Below are 20,604 nucleotides of genomic sequence, written 5' to 3'. Positions count from 1 at the left end.
CTCCCTTGCAGCCTCCAGCATTGATGGTTCAGGCAGGTCTGATGCAGAGGTCGTGCCTCGCACTTCTGTGCTTAATAGTGACTGATGCCCCTTTCCTCCAAAAACATGTCCAGTCCCTCTCAGTAATGGTCCTTTTTGCTACTGAAGACTAAAAAGGACCTAATAACAGTCTTTTGCTGTTAGAGTCTGCTTCCCTGAAAGCAAAATACAACCAATATAAAAGGCTAAAAAAAAAAAGGAGCAGAATAAGAGAAGTAGTTTCTGGATCTAATGTGGTCTCCCTGGCCACGTTGCTGCTGCAGAAACAGAGGCAGATGAACCTCTCTGAGACACAGCAAGCCTGTCCTGGCATCGGGCTTCTTAAGACATTGCTTTTAGCTGCTTTCCCAGTTCCCAGGCTTATGGCAGGGCGTGGAAAGAATCACCACTGCAGGGCTGGGAAATAGTCAGTCGTGGTGGGCTTAGCTTGAAATGGAAGCAGTGTTGAGAAACGAGAAGGAAATAAGGTGGGGGTAGATGAGGAGACAGCAGGGTGACGGAGGGAGGCTGGGTCATGCATGCTGGTTGCTCTTCAGGACTCAGTCCAAGCTGAGAGGTGGGTCTTTCGCTCTGGCTCATCAGATCAGGTGGAGGGTTGGCATGCGGGAGACCCCATCGGTACCGGGGGATGCTGGGGTCCCAGGAGATCAGGGGGAATGATGGGCGAATTCAGCCCTGTCGGTCCAGCCATTCTTGCAGCAGTGGGGTCAGATTATGGACCCCAGTGGGGATGATGAGAGACATATCCCAACCTCCCAGCAAGGCCTAATTTCCAGCGCACCCATTTTAGTCCAATCACATCCTCCTGGTCCCCCGACATGATGTCTGCACGGCCACTGGGATCCGCGGCCCTTTTGCACAGGCAGACTCCTGTAAGCCATCACAGGCTGAGCTGCATTTCTGTTCGGTAGGAAACCTAGGGTCTGGGCCTCACCGTGCCGGCCCCACTCACCAGCCCTTTCGTCTCTTCCCAGCAACTTCGGCAGCAGGAGGCAGCCGCAGCAGAGGCCGAGGAGAAGGAAGAAATGGACATAGCAGAGGGTAAATCTGAGAAGCAGGATCACTCTCATCATGCACATGGTTCAACCCAAAGTCAGGGTATCTGGCCTGCTGCTGGCCACGTGCTTTTCCCTCCACTTCCAGGCTGCAGTTTAGGATTTACCCATGCATTTCAGTAGGCCTGGACACACGTAATGTTTGCACCAGTGTAATCCCCCTTTACACCATTTGCAAAGGTAAGACTGGGTGCACGATATGTAACCATGCAGGGGTGTCACCTGCTAGAATCCAGTGGGAAGCGACACCCAGAAAAATAGCAGTGCAAATGCTTGGGGGGGTGTCTGTACATAACCCAGGGGAGTGACTTAAGGCACACTATTATGTGCTTCTGGCCTCCTGCTGCCTGGTACCACAGTTATCCCGGGGTAAATGGTCATCTGTGGGTGTGTACACACATACTAAATTTCTGACAGTTAAGCCAGCTTAACTTTTTTAAGTCAACGTAATTGTTAGAGCATATATATGTATGTGGAGCAGAGTCGACTTAAATTTGGCATAAGATAATACCTCTCCAAGGTGAATTATCTTGAGTCGCGTTAGGTAAATCAACGTAGCTCACTAGATGGCTGTCACTATGTTAAAGAGCTGTATGTGTGTACGCTCCGATGTGGCTTAACTTAAGTCAGCTTAGTTAAATCAATTTAGTTAAGCCACCTTATTTTAAGTGTACTTAGTTAAATCAACTTAGTTAAGTCGCCTTATTTGAAGTCAATTTAGTATGTGTGAATACACCCTGTGTGCTCCAGATCGGGTACAAACAGATGCAGATGCTGCTGGTGTGAACAAGCCGTGTGTCCAGCCCAGGCTGGGGAATCCCAGCCTGCATTCGGATGCAACGATATGTCACATTGCTAACTTCAGCTGCCCCCTAATCCCAGTCCTTGTCCTTTGGCAGGCTCCACCCTGCCTGGCTGGGGTGTGGGCTGGCAGGTAGGCAGTGTAGCCTAGTGAGCAGAAGTCAGCATGTGTTGCTGACTTTCTGAGGGGTCTTAGGGACCTGGCATATTCTCTGTGTCCCTTGGCTGTCCTGAAGCTTGGTAAACCGGTGTCTCCAAAGCACCCAGGGCCCCAGCCTCTGTAGAAGGGGGAAGGTCTCTTTAGCAGCGACCCTTTGCCAGCCCAATTCCAGGAAGGCCTCCTAGGCCTTTCCCTTCCCTGTTCCCGGGACATCTGTCTCCAAGGCTGGGTGGCTTGTTCCTCTGAAGCCTTGTGGGTCCAGGGCACAGGGGGGTAGCCCCTTTGCCCTGCACCATGGATGATGTCTCTGCCTCTAGGAACCCTGCCAGTGCATTGCCAGTGGTGGGGAGGACTCAATTCCTGGCATAAAGCAAGGATCTCCCCTGCTTGGCTGCTGGGAGGTGTCCCTGTGCCCTTCTATAACCCAGGGTACCTCCCAGAGTGCCTTACTCATCAGGGGGTCTTAATCTGAGCCCCTCTGTGGCCAGTTGAGCAGGCCTCACTGTCACCAGTGGAGATACTGAGGCACAGAGAAATGACATGGTTTTTCAAGACTTCTAGCCAAGCCCTGGATCCTACCTTGTGCTTATATCAGCATCACAGTATATTAGCTACAGCACAGCTGCAGCCCAGCCCTCCCCTCCCTGCTTCTGCCCAGTGTCTGGAAGAAGCAGCTGGCTTGATCTGGGTCCCCAGGGAAGCTGAGTGCTCCTGGGTCCAGCACGGTGAAGCCTGGCCGGGGTGGGAGCTTCAGTGTGGCTAGGATCTCTGTGTTTTGGGCTTCATTTCCTCCACCCGTTGTCTGTGCTATTTACTTCTGTGAGTGTCCTGGCTTTAATTGTCCCCTAAGAGATTTGTGGAAGGAGGGAGTCGTTCATACTGAGCAACAAGAGATGCCAGAGGAGACACGCTGGGGTCCCGCTAGGCCACACACTGGCAAAGGGGAGCGACTGATTCCAGTGGGGTGGGTGGTTTTTGCCACTGAGTCATGGGCTTGACTTTCCTGAGGACAGGTGAACCTTCTGGGTGTCTGGGCAGTTTTAGTCCAGGGTTTCTCCCAGCTCTCGTGAGCTCAGTGTCTCTGCTCACGTGAGTCAGGGCCCCAGCCAGCATCCTAGCAGGCTCAGCAAGGAGTTGGCTCCTGTGGTCCATGGCAGCTCAGCTCAGCTCTCCCCTTCCCCCTGCCAGCATAGGCTGGGTTAGGATGGTGGCATGGGTGAAGAAATATAAGCTCCATGGCAGCTCAGCTCCCCTCTTCACCTGGAAGGGTGCTGGCAGGGGTGATGCAGCTTTGCTGCTGCCCTTGTTCTCCCTCCTCTCTGGGCACAGGGCTTCCCTCTCCATGTGGACAACCCATTGCCTTTCGCCCATTGGCACCAGGCTCTCAGCTTGGGTGCAGCTTCCCTGAATTGCAGCCATTAGGGTACTGGCCCCTAGTGAGATCCAGAGTCTCTGTTCCTGGTGTCCTTGGCCTCTAACAGCCTCCCAGGTCCAGGAGGAAGCTCGATGCCCTGGCAATGGGTCTGCTCATGCATGCTGGGTACCGGCAGCTGCATGTGATGTGGAGTCTGGTCGCGGTCCCAGGTTGCTCCTGGCAGAGCACCAGCGGTTGGGCCTGGGCTTGCTCTGGCCACTCCTGGTTCTTGGTCCCCTCTTCCCCATCACAGCATCCGTACGCGGTGTTGGTGGCTTGTTGCACGTGTCGTGTCTCATCTCGCTCTTTGCCGGTTGTCTGTGAGTACTGCTTGAGCACGTTCGTCCTCTGTCTTCTCCCCTCCACACCTTTGCATCCATGCCTTTGTCTGTCATCCTCTCTCTGTTCTTATCTGCATGGCAAAGAGGCCATGGGAGTTGGCAGGAGGGAGAGACCAAGGGGAGAGGACGGGCAATGGCTTTGAAATGGGGAATGGTAGGATGCTCCCAGCACCTGGGAAACGTTACCCCAAGCTCCCTTCCTAGCCATGCGGTCTTTACTCCATTGGCACGGAGTGCCAGGCCCCTCTCTGCTGCATCCTTGGCAGGCAGGGTAACAGCCTACTACTGCAGCCACCTCTGTTAGCTCATCTTGCAAAGGGCTGTGCTTTCATCCTGCAGATCCTGGATTCACCCCTGCTCAGCTCGGGGTTCCCTGTGCCTCAGGGCCTCTCGAGCACTGGGGATGGAGAGTTTCCAGGGTAGACAAATGGCAGGGAGGTGTGAATAACTCCCTTTTGGCTTTGGCAGTTGCCTCTCACTGACCCCAGCATGCAGCTCTCAGCTCAGGGGATGCAGGGGTGAAGCCTTATTGGCCCCGATATAAAAGGAGATGCTGGATCTTCATGAGACACCCAAATGGTCTTTGAAACATGGATCTAGCAGCAAATAAGATGTTACATTCCCCCACGGGGCCACTGCTGAGAGCAGGAGGGAAATCCCTGGCTGTAGCAGTAGGTGTTGGCTGCCAACTTTCATGCACACCATGGCTGAGTGTCCTGTGTCCATCCTCCCCCCATCCCTACTCCCATCTCCCACCTGTCCCCTCGGCTTCAGAAATCAAACTCGATGACTCTCCTATGAAAGGCTCCAAGGGCCAGCCCAAGACCAAAGAGAAGGTCAAGGCACCCAAGGAGGACAAGAAGAAGAAGCAGCAGCAACAGCAGCAGCAGCAGCAGCAGCCTGAGGTCCCCGAGAAGAAGAACAAGCAGAAAATTGATGAGATGAAGGTGAGCGGACGGTGCCTTATCCTTGAAACTGGGGAGAGGGTTGGAAGGGGGGTTTGTGGTCTCCTCCACTTCCTGCTATGATCCTTTGGGCCCTGTGGGAACTTATTGCTCCCTGGGTAAAGGGGTGTAGCTAAAGGCACCCACAGCTGGAAGGTGTGGTGGGCCAGTGGGAGCACTCTTGCACTGAGCCACCCACCTCACTGCACCCGGCTGAAAACCAAGCTTTGGATGCCGGCCCAGGGGCACTTACTTATGGACAGCCCCCTTCCTAGCACACCCACAAGCCTGGGGTACTGCTGCCACCACCCGGACTCAGGTCTTTGTCTGGGGCCTGCACTTCCTGGGATACAAAAACCCTGTAGACCCAGGGGTTGCTAATGCCAGCAGGATATATCTGGGTGCTTCTTATAGCCTGAAGCATAGAAAGTAGCCTTCCTTAGTCAGCCAAGTAAAGGGAGCAAGACAGCCTGCCCCGTCCCTCTCAAGCATGTACAAGGCTGGCTATAATGGCAGGCTTTATGGTAGAGAGGGTAGGCATGGGGAGGAGTCCGAGTCCGATTATTATTTTGCTACCCAGCCAAGTAGCAAAAGAATAACTCTGAGCAGGCAGAAATGGCGTGGTAGCCCTTTGATTCACGACTAGAGTACATTCAAGTAAATTCCTAGTTAAGTTTCTGGTAAGTTACTCACTTCTGCATCCAGCGATCGTGAGAGAGCGGCGGAGGTCCAAGTGAAGGGATGGGGACTGCATTAATGCTGGGCTGGAGGCATCCCTGGGGAAGGCATCAGGGAGATCTGAAGCTGGTGCTCTGCTGTCCCATTTCTATGGGGGATGAATTTGCTCACTGAGTTTGCTCTGGGCTGGGGACTTCCAAATGAGAAGTGAAGAGAGGGGGCAAGATGGCTCTGTAAGGGGTAAATGCCTGGGAGGGAGCTTGATGGAATGAGGGAGTGTGGAGATGAGAATAAGCAGCATAAACTGTCCAGGACTCAATGAAGGATGGACACAAGGAGCAGGTTTCTAGATCTCAGAGCAGGGAGGCTCTGAATCAGCCTCCACACTGGGGTATGAGGAGCTGGACTGGCAAATGTGGGAGGTGATGTGAGATAGATGCCCATGATCATAAAGACTCAAGGCTTGGGAAGGCATTTTCTCACTTGGGATCCTTTAGCACCCAGGCTCCCATCAATAAGAGGGGGACCCAAACCACCCTTGAACCCTTTGGGATCCCTTACCCCACCTGCCATGCTCTGCCCCTCCAGATCTTCAACAAAGAGCTGGAAGCCGAGTTCGACAACTTCGAGGACTGGCTGCACACGTTCAACCTCTTCCGGGGCAAGATTGGGGATGACGACGACAGCACGGCAGACGACGAGCGCATTGTGGGGAGGTTCAAGGTGTGTCCGGTGGGCCCGGAGGGGGAAGGGGGACCTGGCTGCTGGGCCTCGGTGTCAAGGCAGGTGGAGGGGAGCCGGGCAGGGAGAGGGCCCAGATGCAATGGGAATCAGTTCTGGTTAAATCTGTACCTGGGTGGGAGACCTCCAAGGGCCGTACAGCCAGGGCTGCCCCAAAGGGTGGGGAAGAACCACTGCCTCCTCTGCCTGCCTCGGGAATCAGTCACAGCTACAATGCTCAAGGACTCATCCCTTTAAGACCTGCAATGCCAACAGTCCCTACAGGGGCTATACACCACCTAAGGAAGCATCTGATCCCAGCCCATATCTGTTCCTGCCAGCAAATTTCCCAGTTTATGGGCTACTCCTGTACCTCCTCCTTCTGTGGAACAAGCCTCACTCGAGACAGGGATGCATTGAGAACCCGAAGTGAATTACACCGGGGTCCAGCATGGACAGACGACCACCTCCCCTGGGGTAGCTGCCCTTGGCAGGTGCTGTTACAAGCCCTTGGCTGCCCTGGGGTGAAGCTTGAGTAGAGCTGTGGATGCATGACCCCATAAACTAGCATAACTTACCCCTGGCTTCACGCCAGAGTAGAGTGACTTCTGCCAGTGTGCCCATGTCACACTCCTCCCACTACAGAGGGCCAAGTGTGGTGTGTCCGTGCTCTCCGAACCACCACCCTGTTGCCCTCATCAGAGCTTTTTGCTTGTCTGAAGCTCTCTCCAGCAATGAAGGTGTAGCACAGTCAGCCTTTCCAATATGGTGTAATGCCAGTCCTGGATCCCAGCTGATCACATCCCACGGTGATGCTCCCAATTATTGCAATAAGCTCCTCCTAGAAGATGCAAGCTGCCCATCACCCCATGACCCCATGTGTCTCTACTGCCGCTGACAGTACAGGGACATAAAAAGCAGCTTGCTGTGTAGTGACCCCAGTGGTCTGTCCCACCCAAAGGACACCTGCAAAGTTCTGAAGCTTCAAAACCTGTCACAGTTAGAAACCAAGGTGTCGGGCTTGCTTGCCAGCTGGTTTAAGCACCTTGCTGCTTCACTCCCCTTCACCCCTGGAAACCAGTCTTCAGAGTCCTTGCAAAACCACGGATGCCCTTTTGATGCTGTCCTCTGAACTGCTTGAAGTTGCAATCCTCGAGCATGGGCGGATCCAAAATTTTGAAAAAAGGGTGTAGATGGTGAAATGCATCATCCCATCTAAAACAATACCCATTTGACCCCACCTAAAAAGAAACTAGAAGCTTTACTAACACGTTACGGGGGCTGGAGCTGTATTAGTCCATTCAAGATGGATGAGAAAACAAATAGGACTTCATTGAATGAGTAAAAAGCAACCTGTGAAATAGGAGCTTTGTGACCAGGAGCAGCCGACAGGCAGAAAAATGGCTGAAGAAAGGTTAGCTTGATTGGTGGAGCATCAATACCGTTAAAAGGAGAAAAGGGTGCTAACACCTCTGGAATTAAGAGTTTAGCAGGAATTAGGGAGATGATAAGGAAACATGAAGTCCAGGGATGCCCTCACTGCTGCCTGACTAGAAACGCTGCTGTCACTGCCAGGCAGTTGGTTGGGGTGCAGCAGGAATCAAGGGGGGTGGAAGTGCATGAATGCACCCCTCTGGATCCTCCTGTGTACTCGAGGCAGAGCTGGGAACGCAGGGCTGGACTTGCTCTGGGTTCTCCGCTGGGGCTGTGGAGATCAGGATGTGCCTCCCGCCCCCTGCCCCCAGACCTCACATGTCTCACGGGGACGTCTTCCTGACCCCAGGGCTCCATGTGTGTCTACAAAGTGCCGCTCCCAGACGACATCACCAAGGAGGCAGGCTACGACCCCAACTTCGGCATGTTCCAGGGCATCCCCAGCAACGACCCCATCAACGTGCTGGTCCGTGTGTACGTCATACGGGTGAGTGCCATGCAACAGGCAGCTTGGTCTTTGCACCTTTCTCCCTATTGCCCAGCCACGGAGGATGGGAGCAGGGTAGTGATACCTAAGCCATAAGGAGACGCGGTCTCAGCTGTGGATGTCCTGAGGCTGGCCATGGGGCTTCCAAGGGGGCAGATGTACGGCCAGAAAAACACCATATGGTTGAAGTCTCATTGCTGAGCTACAGAACAAGCCCCTCCGACGGGCAGCTTGGTCTTTGCACCTTTCTCCCTATTGCCCAGCCACGGAGGATGGGAGCAGGGTAGTGATACCTAAGCCATAAGGAGACGCGGTCTCAGCTGTGGATGTCCTGAGGCTGGCCATGGGCCAGAAAAACACCATATTGTTGAAGTCTCATTGCTGAGCTACAGAACAAGCCCCTCCGTCCTCATGTCTAATCATTTGTGCAAAGCGGAGCAGATCCAGGAACAGAGACCACCTCCCTTCCATATCTCCAGGGCACTCACTTGGGAAGAGGGGAAGCCTGGTGTCTAGAGTCCCCTATTAGAGGCAGATTTGAACCTGGTCCTCCTATTTCTCAAGGGAGTGTCCTCAGCCTCAGTCTCTTTTGGGGTCCCCAAGGAGCTGGGCGGTGTTAACCAGTCATTCCCTACCTGGAGCAGGGGGCTCTTTCCTAACCACAGCATTCGCTGAAACTGGAGTGAACTTGGAGGGCTGTTGCATCTGTGCTGGTTCGGGATATCAGGAAGAAGCCAGGGGCTTTGGTGTACTTAGGAAAGCTGCAAGACAGGCATCCAGGCACAGCATCGCCTTCCCCGAGGAAGGACACTCGGTGCCTGAAAGCTTGTCTCATCCCCACCAGCTGCACAGTCAGTCTAGAGAAGGAGATGACCAGAATCCCTCATTTTCTTGCCCTGGAACTGGCCCATTCCCACAAAACTTTCAAATTCAGCTGAAATTGGCATTTTCCAATGAAAAAAAGTTTTGCGTGGAAGTTCCCCGCAGCAGAGAGGAGCGCCCTGCCCAGCCCCAGCTGCTGAAGGGGGAAGCCCCGGGCAGGGGAGAGTAGGCTGGGAGCAGCAGAGGCCCTGGGGTCTGGCCGGGGAGCTCCAAGTCTCCAGCAGAAGATGTTCCCCCTTCCCAGCTCATCCAGGGCACAGGGGGAGATGGGATCCATCTCATGCGCCCGACTCTGGAGGGGAGGGTGGATAAGTTCCCCATGGCTTTGCTGTCATCTCCTGAAATGCAAGGAATTGCTGGTGGGGAGAGTGCTCTGCTCTTTCTGGGGCAGCTCCTGCCTGGTCCCTGCCCCCCTTGTTCCTGGGGGAAGCGAGGTCAGGCAGCCCTGGGGGTTTGCTCTGCACACACCTGCATGCACATAGCTGTGCAATCCCAAGCACTGCTTCTCAGGGCAGGGCTTCCTTTCTGCCCCGGTCCCTCCTTCTGCCCAGGGGGGTGGAGCAGGGCTGGGTCTCCATATGATACCAAGACCCATGCTATAGCCATTGGAAGGGGCAAACTCCCTGCTTTTACCTTGATCTGCCATCGCCACTGCTCTCTGAGCTCCTCCTGGAGCTCCTGGCTGCCTGGCAAGTGCATGCTGCCGTGCCACCTCTGCATGGGCTCAGTCCCAGGATGCACAGGGAAGACTGAAGGGATGTGGGGGGGTCTTACATCTCCCTTGCAGGCTACAGACCTGCACCCTGCCGACATCAACGGGAAAGCTGACCCCTACATCGCCATCAAGCTGGGCAAGACAGACATCAAGGACAAGGAAAACTACATCTCCAAGCAGCTCAACCCCATCTTTGGAAAGTAAGGTGCTCCAGCGGCTGGCCCCCATCACCTGCTGCTGGAAAGCAGAGGCATACCACGCGACATGCCCTTCCAGGTGTTTTTAAGCCTCCCTCCAATGCACTGGGTGTTGGCTGCAACCCAGGCTAGGGATGGAGACTGGGATGAGCCAGTGGTCCTGCTGGGACCAAATCCAGAGGGTCCTGGCTAGAGGCTCATGCCCCCGTGCTCAGGGTCAGGCTGATGCTGCATTTGGGGTCAGGAAGGAATATTCCTCCATGGTCAGACTGGTACAGACTGGGTTGAAGGGTGCCTTCCTTTATAGTAGGGCACAAACTCTGCCTGGGATCTCTTGAATATATATTAACAACCTTTTATAGAAGCAGGACCTTGGCTGCTGTTGTTCCCCCACTTCCCGAGGCAGGTTCAGGTGTGATGTCCTGTGTCGGGTTCGACAGCAGGTGTACAAAGAGGCTGGACTGGGTTTGTCTGGGCTGGTTTGGACAGGGGTGATGTGACCTCTGCCAGCCCTGTAGCTCTGGGATTTCTGCTTCTTTTACTGTTTGGGAACAATTTTGTGGCATGAGGAGTTTGAGGACATCATGGTTGGGACTCTTTGGATAAATGGTTGCCTATTAATTCAGGGCTTCATGAGTCAAGAGGTCCTTTCCAGAATGGAGTAGGTTTGCTTCTATGTACACTCAAGAGATCCCAAGCAGAGGCCGTGCCCCCACTACAAAGGAAGGCAAACCCCCAGTCTGTACCAGTCTGACCGGGGGGGGAAATTCCTTCCTGACCCCAAATGCAATGATCGGTCTGACCATGAGCAGAGAAGCAAGACCCTCTCCAGGGGCCTCCAGGTCCCAGCAGGAGCATTGGCACAGCCCAGTCCCCATCCCCAGCCTGGGCTGCAGCCAGCTCCCGGCGCCTGGGAGGAAGGCTTCAAAACCCCCTGACACAAGCAGAAGAAAGGGGAGGGGGCAACCAGCAGAACCCAGATCCCCACAGCAGAGCACAGGCATCGCTGCACCTAGATCACCCCCCAGCGGTGTCTGTCCCCCCTCTCCTTGACACCCCCAGGGATGGAGAGCCCATCACCAATGGAGAGCACTCCTGGTGTCTCAGGGCTTGCTCCCTGTCTCTGGGGTCTGGGTTTGAAGCTGTGATTTTTGGCTCAAGGGCTTGGGGGTCCCTCTCAACCTTGTCACGAAGAGAACTGTTCTCTGTTTTGGAGGCAACGGGGCAATGGCAGGGAGCAGAGCTGTCTTGGGCGCACCAGACCTGGATGACAGCATTTGCTCCCTGAGGGGACATGGGACCCTCCCAGTGCTCCCCATTAGTTGCTCCACCCCTGGGCCCATTTCCTGGAGCTGCTTGCTCTAGCACACATGGGTGGATCAAAGCAGAGCCCGCCAAGATGCTGCAGGTACATCAGAGAGCATCACCCCACCTGTGTCGGCCACAGGATGCTCCATAGCCGTGGCAATAAGGCAACAAGGGCTGGCAGACCAGCAGCCTGACCAGTCTGGTGTCTGGAGCCCACCCTGGCACTGCCACCCATCATGGACCATGGGTCGGAGCCCGAGCTGACCTCCCCTTGCCCCTGTGCCCAGGTCGTTCGACATCGAGGCCACCTTCCCCATGGAGTCCATGCTGACAATAGCAGTGTACGACTGGGACCTAGTGGGCACCGACGACCTTATCGGGGAGACCAAGATCGACCTGGAGAACCGCTACTACAGCAAGCACCGGGCCACCTGCGGCATCTCCCAGAACTATGCCATGTAAGGACCCCCCACCCCACTGGGAACGATGCCTGGCCCTGTGCTGGCAGCCCAGCCTGGGGGGAATGGGGAAGGGGTCACTGTAGGGCTGGACCCCCACCAGCTGACCCCTGCCCTTTGCTTGCAGCCATGGCTACAACATCTGGCGAGACCCCATGAAGCCCACGCAGATCCTGTCCAAGCTGTGCAAGGAGGGCAAGGTGGATGGGCCCCACTTCGGGCCCAGCGGACGGGTGAAGGTGGCCAATCGTGTCTTCACTGGCCCCACCGAGATCGAGGATGAAAATGGTGAGTGATGGGTGGCAGAGTAAGGCAGGGCAGGATGCGCAGCCCCACGCCCCACCATGCCTCCCTAGCTCCCTGCCATGCCGCAGACCTCTATTGTATTACAGCGGCGCTGGGTCCAGGCTTGGGGCCGCGTGGGTATGAGAAGGGTGGAGAGGAAAGGGGTTTTCCACCCCTCAGAGCTGGGAGATTGCAGCGCCCGAGGGGGTGCGGAGATGGCACTCGCTGCGTCTCTGTGTCCCTATGCTGGGAGTCTGGGGCAAAAACCCCTGTGGGGCTTGCGTGCATGCCAACCCACCCCCTCCGCTCTGCCCCTGCAGGCCAGAAGAAGAAGACGGATGAACATCTGGGGCTGATGGTCCTGCACCACTGGGAGGACATCCCGCGCGTGGGCTGCCGCTTGGTGCCTGAGCATGTGGAGACGCGGCCACTGCTCAACCCCGACAAGCCTGGCATCGAGCAGGTGATGCTCCCCCATCCCACGCTTGCAGCTCTGCACTCCCATTCACTGGGCTGTGCCCCATGCACACGTGCTTCTAGCTCCTAATCCCCTTCCATTTGCCCCCTGCTCCATGCCCACATACCTCCAGGGCCCCTCCTCATCCTCCCCCTGCCCTGTTTCCCCTTAGCTACTCCATGGGTGGAAGATGCTCTTTGCCCCTGGGAGGTGAGGTGGAGCCAAGGCCCCATCCCCTGGTCCAAGCTCCTTGAAGCTGTTTCATTTGGTGTTAGCAGTGGGATCCAAGGAAGTGTCTGCTGGGAGTACTGGGCAGGGAGCCTGGTGGAGGAAGCAAGCTGACCGGGTCTTCCTGCCATTGCAGGGCCGGCTGGAGATGTGGGTGGACATGTTCCCGATGGACATGCCGGCGCCAGGCACGGCCATCGACATCTCGCCCAGGAAGCCAAAGAAGTAAGAGCCCATCGGTCACGGCCTGCAAGGGGTAGCCTTGTCATGGGCTGAACCCACTTCCACCCCCATCCTACCCCCCCATCCTGCCTCTGCCCCAGAAAGCTTAGTTGGGTTCCTAGCAAATCATCCCATTTGTGCTCAGCTCTATAATGCACCCCGGGGCAGGGACTGGCCTCCCCTCCTCTCCCCTGCCCTCAGTGACGTAACTGCAGCAGATACATCCTACCTGTAGGTGCCCAGCTTGAATGGTGGCCTGGCAGGCTCGTTGTGCCTGTGACCTGGTGTCATCATTGCTGTCCTTGTACCAGGTGTTGCTGATGTGTTGTCAGTGCTGAAGCCTCAGGAACTGCGTTCAGCCCAGTGGTAGAGAGAACAATAAGCTGGGATCATCTGGGGTGCAGCGAGGAGGGCAGCAGGGAAACCCCACTCGGCAGTGTCCCAGGAGCCAGGGCTGAACCTTTCCAGCCGTGAGGGTGTAGTAACCTTACCCTGGGGTACCTTTCATGTGGCCACTCTTCCCTACCCAGTATCATCTAGGTACCCATTTGAGCTATCGGCACGCTGTGTATTGAGTGGCAAGGTCACCCAGTGCAGATGGTGGTCATGGTCATGGTCGTGGTTGTGGTCATAGTCATAGAGAAATAGGGCTGAAAGGGATCTCCAGAGCTCACATCTAGTCCAACCTCCTGCCTGAGGCAGGGTCAGTCCTGTCCAGCCCAGCCCAGACAAACCACAATCTAGACTACCGTCAAACGTGACACGACACAGACCTAACACCCGAGCCTGCCACAGGGAAAGCAGAGGGACCACAGCTGCCAACGTCCTGCTTCTGTAAAAAGTAGTCAATACATGCTCCAGACGTCCCAGACAGAGGCCATGCCCCAGCTACTGAGGAAGGCAACACCCCGCCAGTCCACACCAGTCTGACCATGGGGTAAAATTACTTCCTGACCCCAAATGTGGCATTGGTCTGACCCTGAGCCGAAGAGCAAGACCCTCTAGCCAGGACCCTCCGGCTTTGGTCCCAGCAGGAGCATTGGCACAGCCCGATCGCCATCCCCAACCTGGGCTGCAGCCAGCACCCAGCGCCTCTGGGAAGACTTAGCAATACCCTGACACTTATAGCAGAAAAGGAGAGAGGGGGCAAACAGCACAGCCCAGACGCCTTGGTAATCCCCACAGTAGAGCACATGCATTGCTACACCCAGATCACCCCTGGCAGTGGCTGCGCAACCTCTCCTTGAACACCTTCCGCGATGGAGAGTCCGCCCCTTCCTTAAGCATCTATTCCACTGCCTCCCTGCTCTAACAGTAAAGCAGTTTTTCCATCTATTTAATCTAAACTGACTTTGCTGCAGCTTACAGCCATTGGTCTACCTCCTCCTCTCTGCAGCGAGAGAGAAAAGGTGCTTTCCCTCTTTTTTTATGGCAGCCTGTCAGGTATTTGCAGACTGCTGCCCTGTCCCCTCTTATGCGTCTTTCTGCAGGCTGAATGTGCCCAGCTCCTTCAGCCTCTCCTTGTTGGACTTGCTTTCCAAGCCCGTGATCATCTTTGTTGCCCACCTCTGGACTCTCTCCATGCAAAAGAGCTGTCATGTGTCCACTTCTCACGACGGGACAAATTTTGGGGTAGATTGTTCCGTAGCAATCACCGTGTGTAACTGCTGCAGAATCTGCCTCCCTGTTTCCTTCCCTCTCCCTGCCCTAAGCCTTTCCTCACCTCCTCGTCTCCCTTCCTCCCCACCAGATACGAGCTGAGAGTCATCGTGTGGAACACGGACGAGGTCGTCCTGGAAGATGATGATTATTTCACCGGGGAGAAAAGCAGCGACATCTTTGTGCGAGGGTGCGTCGGCTTGGGGAACCGGCCAAGGGCATGGGAGCTCCCTGGCAAGGGACATGGCCACGCTCGGGCTTGAAGGAGGTGATGTGGTTTGAAGGCCACAATCCCAGTGTGGGGAATGGGATGAACACCAAGAAGTCTGGGCTTTTTGTGTTGCCTCGTTGTGTGGTCTCCTACCCGTGTCCACGTAGCTCCCTTTGCTCCCAGTAATGGGCTCCTTCTCTGCGGTCTCTCCAGGTGGCTGAAAGGCCAGCAGGAAGACAAGCAGGACACAGACGTCCACTACCACTCACTGACGGGTGAGGGCAACTTCAACTGGCGCTACATCTTCCCATTTGACTACCTGATGGCTGAGGAGAAGATTGTCATCTCCAAGAAGGAGTCCATGTTCTCCTGGGATGAGACTGAGTACAAGATCCCTGCACGTCTCACCCTGCAGGTCTGGGATGCCGACCACTTCTCCGCTGACGACTTCCTTGGTGCGTGCGGGATGTGGAGCTCGCCCAGCCTGGGTTGGGGTTCGGGTGCCTCACAGAAAGTTTGGTGAGAGGGGTTAGTTCCACCATGCCCTGGGGGTCTGCTCCGAGCTGTTGTCACCAGGGACATGAGACTGGAGGGAGTGGGATGAGTCCTGAAATAAGGCTGGGGCAAGTCGTAGCCTTAGAGCCCTGTTGCACATTCAAATGAAAGCCGGATAGAAACTAGTGGTCAAGCTGCTACATATGTTCAAGCAGTGACTTTGTAGCTGGACAGCCATTTTCATGGTGTGACAATTACTCTGCACATGCGGCCGGTTTAAATTTATTGCGTGACTCACCGGTTAATGGTACGATAATGAGTTGGCACTTCAGGCTAGTCATACTTGGCATGTATGGCCAGTCTAAATTTATTATGTAATTTGCCAGTAAATTGTGTATTATGTGCAATGTGTAGCAGGGTTTATAGACTCATAGAGAAGTGGGGAGATCCAGAGATCACATCTAGTCCAACCCCCTGCCTGAAGCAGGATTATCCTTGTCCAAACCATCCTAGACAAACCCACTGTGTAACCTCTTAGCAAAACTAAGATGACACAGTCAATCCTGACCCAAAACCAGAGGAGAGGAGGGGCCTAAATGTAGGACTTACCAGGGGAAGAGGGGAACAAGAGGGCACCAGAGAAGTAACTCATCTGTTACGCAAAACTATGATCTATGAATACAAAACAAGGGGCAGAGCAAGGGATGGGAAGGTTCTGGGGAAGGTGCAAGGTGCCAGACAGGATGGTACCACACAGCTGGGGCGCTGCCCCACCCCAGCACCAGCTGTGCAGTGCCTGCCTGGGCATCACTGGGGTGCAGGGGCTGGGAGTCACCACCCCCTCCCTCACCAGGCGCCATCGAGCTGGACCTCAACCGGTTCCCGCGGGGTGCTAAGACGGCCAAGCAGTGTACCCTGGAGATGGTGACAGAGACCGACCTGCCCATGTTCTCCATCTTCAAGCAGAAGCGGGTAAAGGGCTGGTGGCCATTCATCGCCCGGAACGAGGATGATGAGATGGAGGTCACGGTGAGGACCTCACAGTGTGGGGACACTGGTTGACTGAGGGAGCTGGGCCATGCCCAGTGGCAGGGGTGAAGCCAGGGGCTGCAGTGATGCAGTTCCACCCCCTTTGATTCCTGCTCCAGCCAAAGTTTAAAACCAACTTCCCAGAAGAGGGAACAACATTTCTATTCAGACAGTGCTGAGGGAGTCACATGACTTCATGGCTTATTGTTGTCTCCCTGATTCCTGCTAATCTCTTTTCATTCCATAGATATTAATGCCCGGTTGTCCCTCTTACTGGTCTTGATCTTCCACTGATCAAGCTACCCTTTCTTCTGCAATTCTGCTGTCTGGTAGCCATGCCTGGTAATAACTCTTACCTGTTTCACAGCCTTGCAGGTTGTTTCTGGCTTTACCTAAAAACCTTAACCTTTGTGTGATTTGCCAGTTAATTACACATTATAAGTAAAGTGTGGTCATGTTAACTCAGGCATACCAATGACTGATAGTGAAGTACTGGAGGCACTGTCAAGTCTCTCAAAGAGGCTAAATTTTGTTTTCCTGATCTGAATGAGAGATGGACATTTCATTATAACGACTACAGGAATAACGACAAAAGATCTTTTGACTATTTTTTGCCTAATTTGTTGTGTTTTTCCAGTTAATATATAATCTAGCTGGAAATTAGTGACCCTCCAATAAAGTTATATTAGTTTTTGGTCTTAACCCAAATAATATAGTACTAGGCACTGACCAGATTAGCAACGCTTCTAATTTCTCTTTAACAGGAGAAAAATATGTGTTGATGCACATAGATATTTGCACCCCCCTTTTCAAAATCCTAGGTCTGCCTCTGCCCACGACCCCTGGGTAGGGGCATGTAGAGAGCCCAGGGATGGGGCAGCAATGGGGCTGCAGGTTGGGAGTGAGGGGCACCAGCAGCACCAGGGGCAGGAGCCCAGGGCTGCGATAGGGGAACATGGCAGAAGCCAATGTGTCTCACACCAGAAGCCTAACTCCTGCTGGGGGCCCTCCTGTTCCCCTGGTGCCATTGCACCACCCTGCTTCAGAGGCTGCTGGTCCCCATGGAGCCACGTGGAGACGGGCAGGGAATCCCAGGAGACCTCAGACCTGCACAGAGTTGGTGTCAGCTCATGTATTATCCATGCTGCTTTGCCAGGCACCGTTCCTCCACTGCTCCAGCCCATTGGCCCATTTCCTAGTGCTGAGGATACTGGGAGCATGTGGGGAGCTGATTAGATGCACTGAAGGGCACAGCATATATGGGGAACCCAGCACCGCTGAGGCCCTGTGCTGAGGGCTTCGCCAGGCTCTGGACCAGGGTGCCCCTGCCCCTTGCTCCCTTAGAGCTCTCAGCCTGGGGTGGCAAGATCTCATTCCCCCTCTGTGCTCCCTGCAGGGGAAGGTGGAGGCTGAGCTGCACCTGCTGACAGCTGAGGAGGCAGAGAAATCCCCTGCGGGGCTGGCACGCAATGAGCCCGACCCACTGGAAAAGCCCAAGTGAGTGCCATGGGGCGAGGGTTAACGGAAGGGAAGCTGAGACTCTGGTCGGGGTGCGGGCTGCATGCCAGGGGTGAAGTCTGGGTAGGAGGCTGGAGGGCATTGAGGTTGGGTCTTTGGTGGGGGTAGCCCTGGGATTTACTTCTATTGAAAGGTCTCTGTCTTGTCTATCATTCCTTCTTCCCCCTTGCTCTCTCTCTCTCTCTCTGTCTCTCTGCTTTTCTCTCCCTCCCTCCGGCCGCTCTGCCCTCCTATCCCCATCCCCGTCCTCAGCCGGCCGGACACCAGCTTCATCTGGTTCCTGAACCCCCTCAAGTCCATCCGCTACTTCCTCTGGCACACGTACCGCTGGCTTCTTCTCAAAATCCTCCTCCTTGCTCTGCTGCTCCTGATGGTTGGCCTCTTCTTCTACTCCATGCCGGGCTACCTGGTCAAGAAGATTCTCGGGGCCTGAGGGCACCTCTCCTTTCACTCGTGGTACTTCTGCCTCCTCCTCTTCTTCCTCCTGGACTTGGTGCTGACACACATGGGTCCCAGCTGTGGTCCTGGATGGGTTGGGTCAAGACCCAGGGATTCAAGTTGGGGTCTTGAGGTCACTTTTGCCTATGGGCACCAAAGCTTGAGGTTCATTCTCTGAGGGGTGATAAAGAGCACGGGTGTTCAAGGAGGTCAGAGCCAGCACATGCCAGGAAGAGCTGTGGCCAGCTAGGAGGTGGAAGGGGTTGGGGAGCCTCTGGACAAAGGAGGGGTGGGCAGCTTGGCTCAGACATGCTGGGTCTGTGTAAAGCCACCGAGCCTCAGAGCAAAGGAGAAGGGATGGGGAAATGAGGGCAATAGAGTAGGTCACGGCCCTGCCCTGTACAGCGCAGGAGGACGTGGGTCCTGATTAGCTGGATGAGACTAAAGTCATGTCCTTGGGAGAGAATGTCTTCCTTGCTGCGGGGTCAGAGGTGGGCTGAGGATGTTAATGCTAGTCAGCAAGGCACTTTCCGGCCATTGCTGCTGCTGCTCCCAATGGCGTTATTATGCATTCACTCGCAGCAGTTGCAAATCATCGGGATGTGGTGACCTACTGAAGTTAGTACAGGTCAAGGAGATAACCCTCACCTGAAAGGGAACAACTTTTCAGTGCTATAGGGTGATGTTGCGTGTCGCACTCAGCCTGTGCTACCCCTGCGCAGTGTGGAACCGTGTTAAAGTTAGGGAGTGCTGGGAGCAGTCACACTTGAAGGGTTAATACCATTTCTTGCTTGTACTGCCCTGACTTGCTACTAGAGGACTGGTGAGCAAGGACGTGGCTAGAAGCCAGGACACCTGGGCTCTGTCCCTGCTCTGGAGAGGAGCATTGCGTCGTGGGATGCTGGAAGATTGTAAATTGCTTGTTTTATCTCTGTGGAGCAGAGTGAGGTTATCCTAACATGAGCTGGGTAGCACAGCCCCGAGTTAACCCTCGCCTTAAGTGGCATCACTTTCAAATGCTCGTTAGCACAAGCTAATGAGTGTCAATGTGTGGATGCTCATGTTTTCAGTGCCCTGAGTGTGATGTAAGTGTCACGTGTAACTTCACCCTAGGAGGGCACCTAACACAGACTAAAATACTTAAACATGCATCTGCTTGAGTTCTACATGCCTTTAATAAGTGTTAAGTTGATGTGTGACACCATCCTAACACCACTTACCTTGGCTTTGTTTGTCCCTTCCTGCTGCCGCTGCCTCCGGACAGCCGCCCCGACACCTCCTTCATCTGGTTCCTCAACCCGCTCAAGTCCATCAAGTACCTCATCTGCACCCGCTACAAGTGGCTTATCATCAAGATCGTGCTGGCTTTGCTGCTCATCATCATGGTGGGACTCTTCCTCTACAGCATGCCTGGCTACATGGTCAAGAAGCTTCTGGGGGCATGAGGTCACCAGGGACTGGGCCATGGGACCATCCTGTGTCCCGCTGCTGCCAGGGGGGAGGGAGGGGGAGGGTGCAGAAATGGACCTCCTAAGCTTCATCTTCCCTTGGGTCAGCGGAGGCGACCTTCCAGGCACCGAGACTTTGTAGTGTCTCCGCCAGGATGGGAGCCCAGCAGCTTTCTCTCCAGCAGTGGGTGCCCGGATTGCCAGCCTGGCAGCAAGGATTGGACACTGGCTCTGTGTGGTGTTTTGTGTTTGGTACATACAGGGCCCATATGCCCCAGCATGAGACTCCCTCCTGGCCAAGAGCCCTGGGACACGCCCCAGACATTCAAACCAAAGGAGCCGCTGGAATCGCTGGAAGGATGACCCCGTCTCTGAGATAGAGAGGGGGGCAAGGGTTTTCTCCTGGAACCAGGCCCCGGGCTTTCATCCCAGCGCCATGGGCACCGTAGCAGGATTGCATTTGGCCAGAGCCTTTCCTTGAGCCCCTGGAGCTGCCAGCGCTAGCTCCTCACCCCTGAGCACACCTGGGGTTTCCTCTCTCCTCCCCCTGCTCTCTGGGCTGGCACGGGTCCATCCCCTGCTGCCAGCCCAGAGCTGCCCCTCTGCCCTCTGATCCAGGGGCACGACTCACTCCTTCGTCTGGGGCCCTTCTTCTGGTTTGCTTGTATGATGTTGCCGTTGTAACTGTCACTTAAAGAAACCCTCCTAGGCAGCCCCCAGCCCACCCTCCCTGCCCACTTCCCAGCATCCAGCTGCTCTCCCATGCTGGGGGAATGGGAAGGATCTTTTAGAAAGTTTCTGCCGCTCAATGGAGCAGCCCCTCGATGCCACGGTGATGGGCAAAGAGACAGAGAGAGGATCCCCTCCCTGGCCTGGGTGCACGGTCTCTCCACACCTACCTCCTCCTCCGCATCAGTGGGTTTGCGGCTAAAGAAATCTCCCAGCACAGCAATGCCCACTGGTTCCTGCCTGCCACCCAGT

General features: G+C 55.1%; 1 protein-coding gene across 1 annotated transcript in view; it reads left to right on the top strand.

Moving 5' to 3' along the window:
- The window catches only part of OTOF (otoferlin), a 151,907-nt gene extending 132,287 nt beyond the window's left edge, over positions 1-19,620 (top strand). The window contains exons 33-46 of the mRNA XM_014526912.1: positions 1,014-1,080; positions 4,615-4,757; positions 6,021-6,155; positions 7,936-8,073; positions 9,743-9,870; positions 11,463-11,633; positions 11,761-11,921; positions 12,239-12,381; positions 12,740-12,828; positions 14,576-14,674; positions 14,909-15,150; positions 16,044-16,219; positions 17,616-17,716; positions 19,440-19,620. Coding sequence (XP_014382398.1) covers positions 1,014-1,080; positions 4,615-4,757; positions 6,021-6,155; positions 7,936-8,073; positions 9,743-9,870; positions 11,463-11,633; positions 11,761-11,921; positions 12,239-12,381; positions 12,740-12,828; positions 14,576-14,674; positions 14,909-15,150; positions 16,044-16,219; positions 17,616-17,716; positions 19,440-19,620 — 1,974 coding nt within the window. The remainder of the gene's footprint in view (positions 1-1,013; positions 1,081-4,614; positions 4,758-6,020; positions 6,156-7,935; positions 8,074-9,742; positions 9,871-11,462; positions 11,634-11,760; positions 11,922-12,238; positions 12,382-12,739; positions 12,829-14,575; positions 14,675-14,908; positions 15,151-16,043; positions 16,220-17,615; positions 17,717-19,439) is intronic.
- Positions 19,621-20,604: the final 984 nt, after the last annotated feature.

Source organism: Alligator sinensis, unplaced genomic scaffold (genome assembly GCF_000455745.1).
Source record: "Alligator sinensis unplaced genomic scaffold, ASM45574v1 scaffold1757_1, whole genome shotgun sequence".
In the NCBI taxonomy this organism is placed as follows: domain Eukaryota; kingdom Metazoa; phylum Chordata; order Crocodylia; family Alligatoridae; genus Alligator; species Alligator sinensis.
This window is presented reverse-complemented; position numbering and strand designations above follow the sequence as displayed.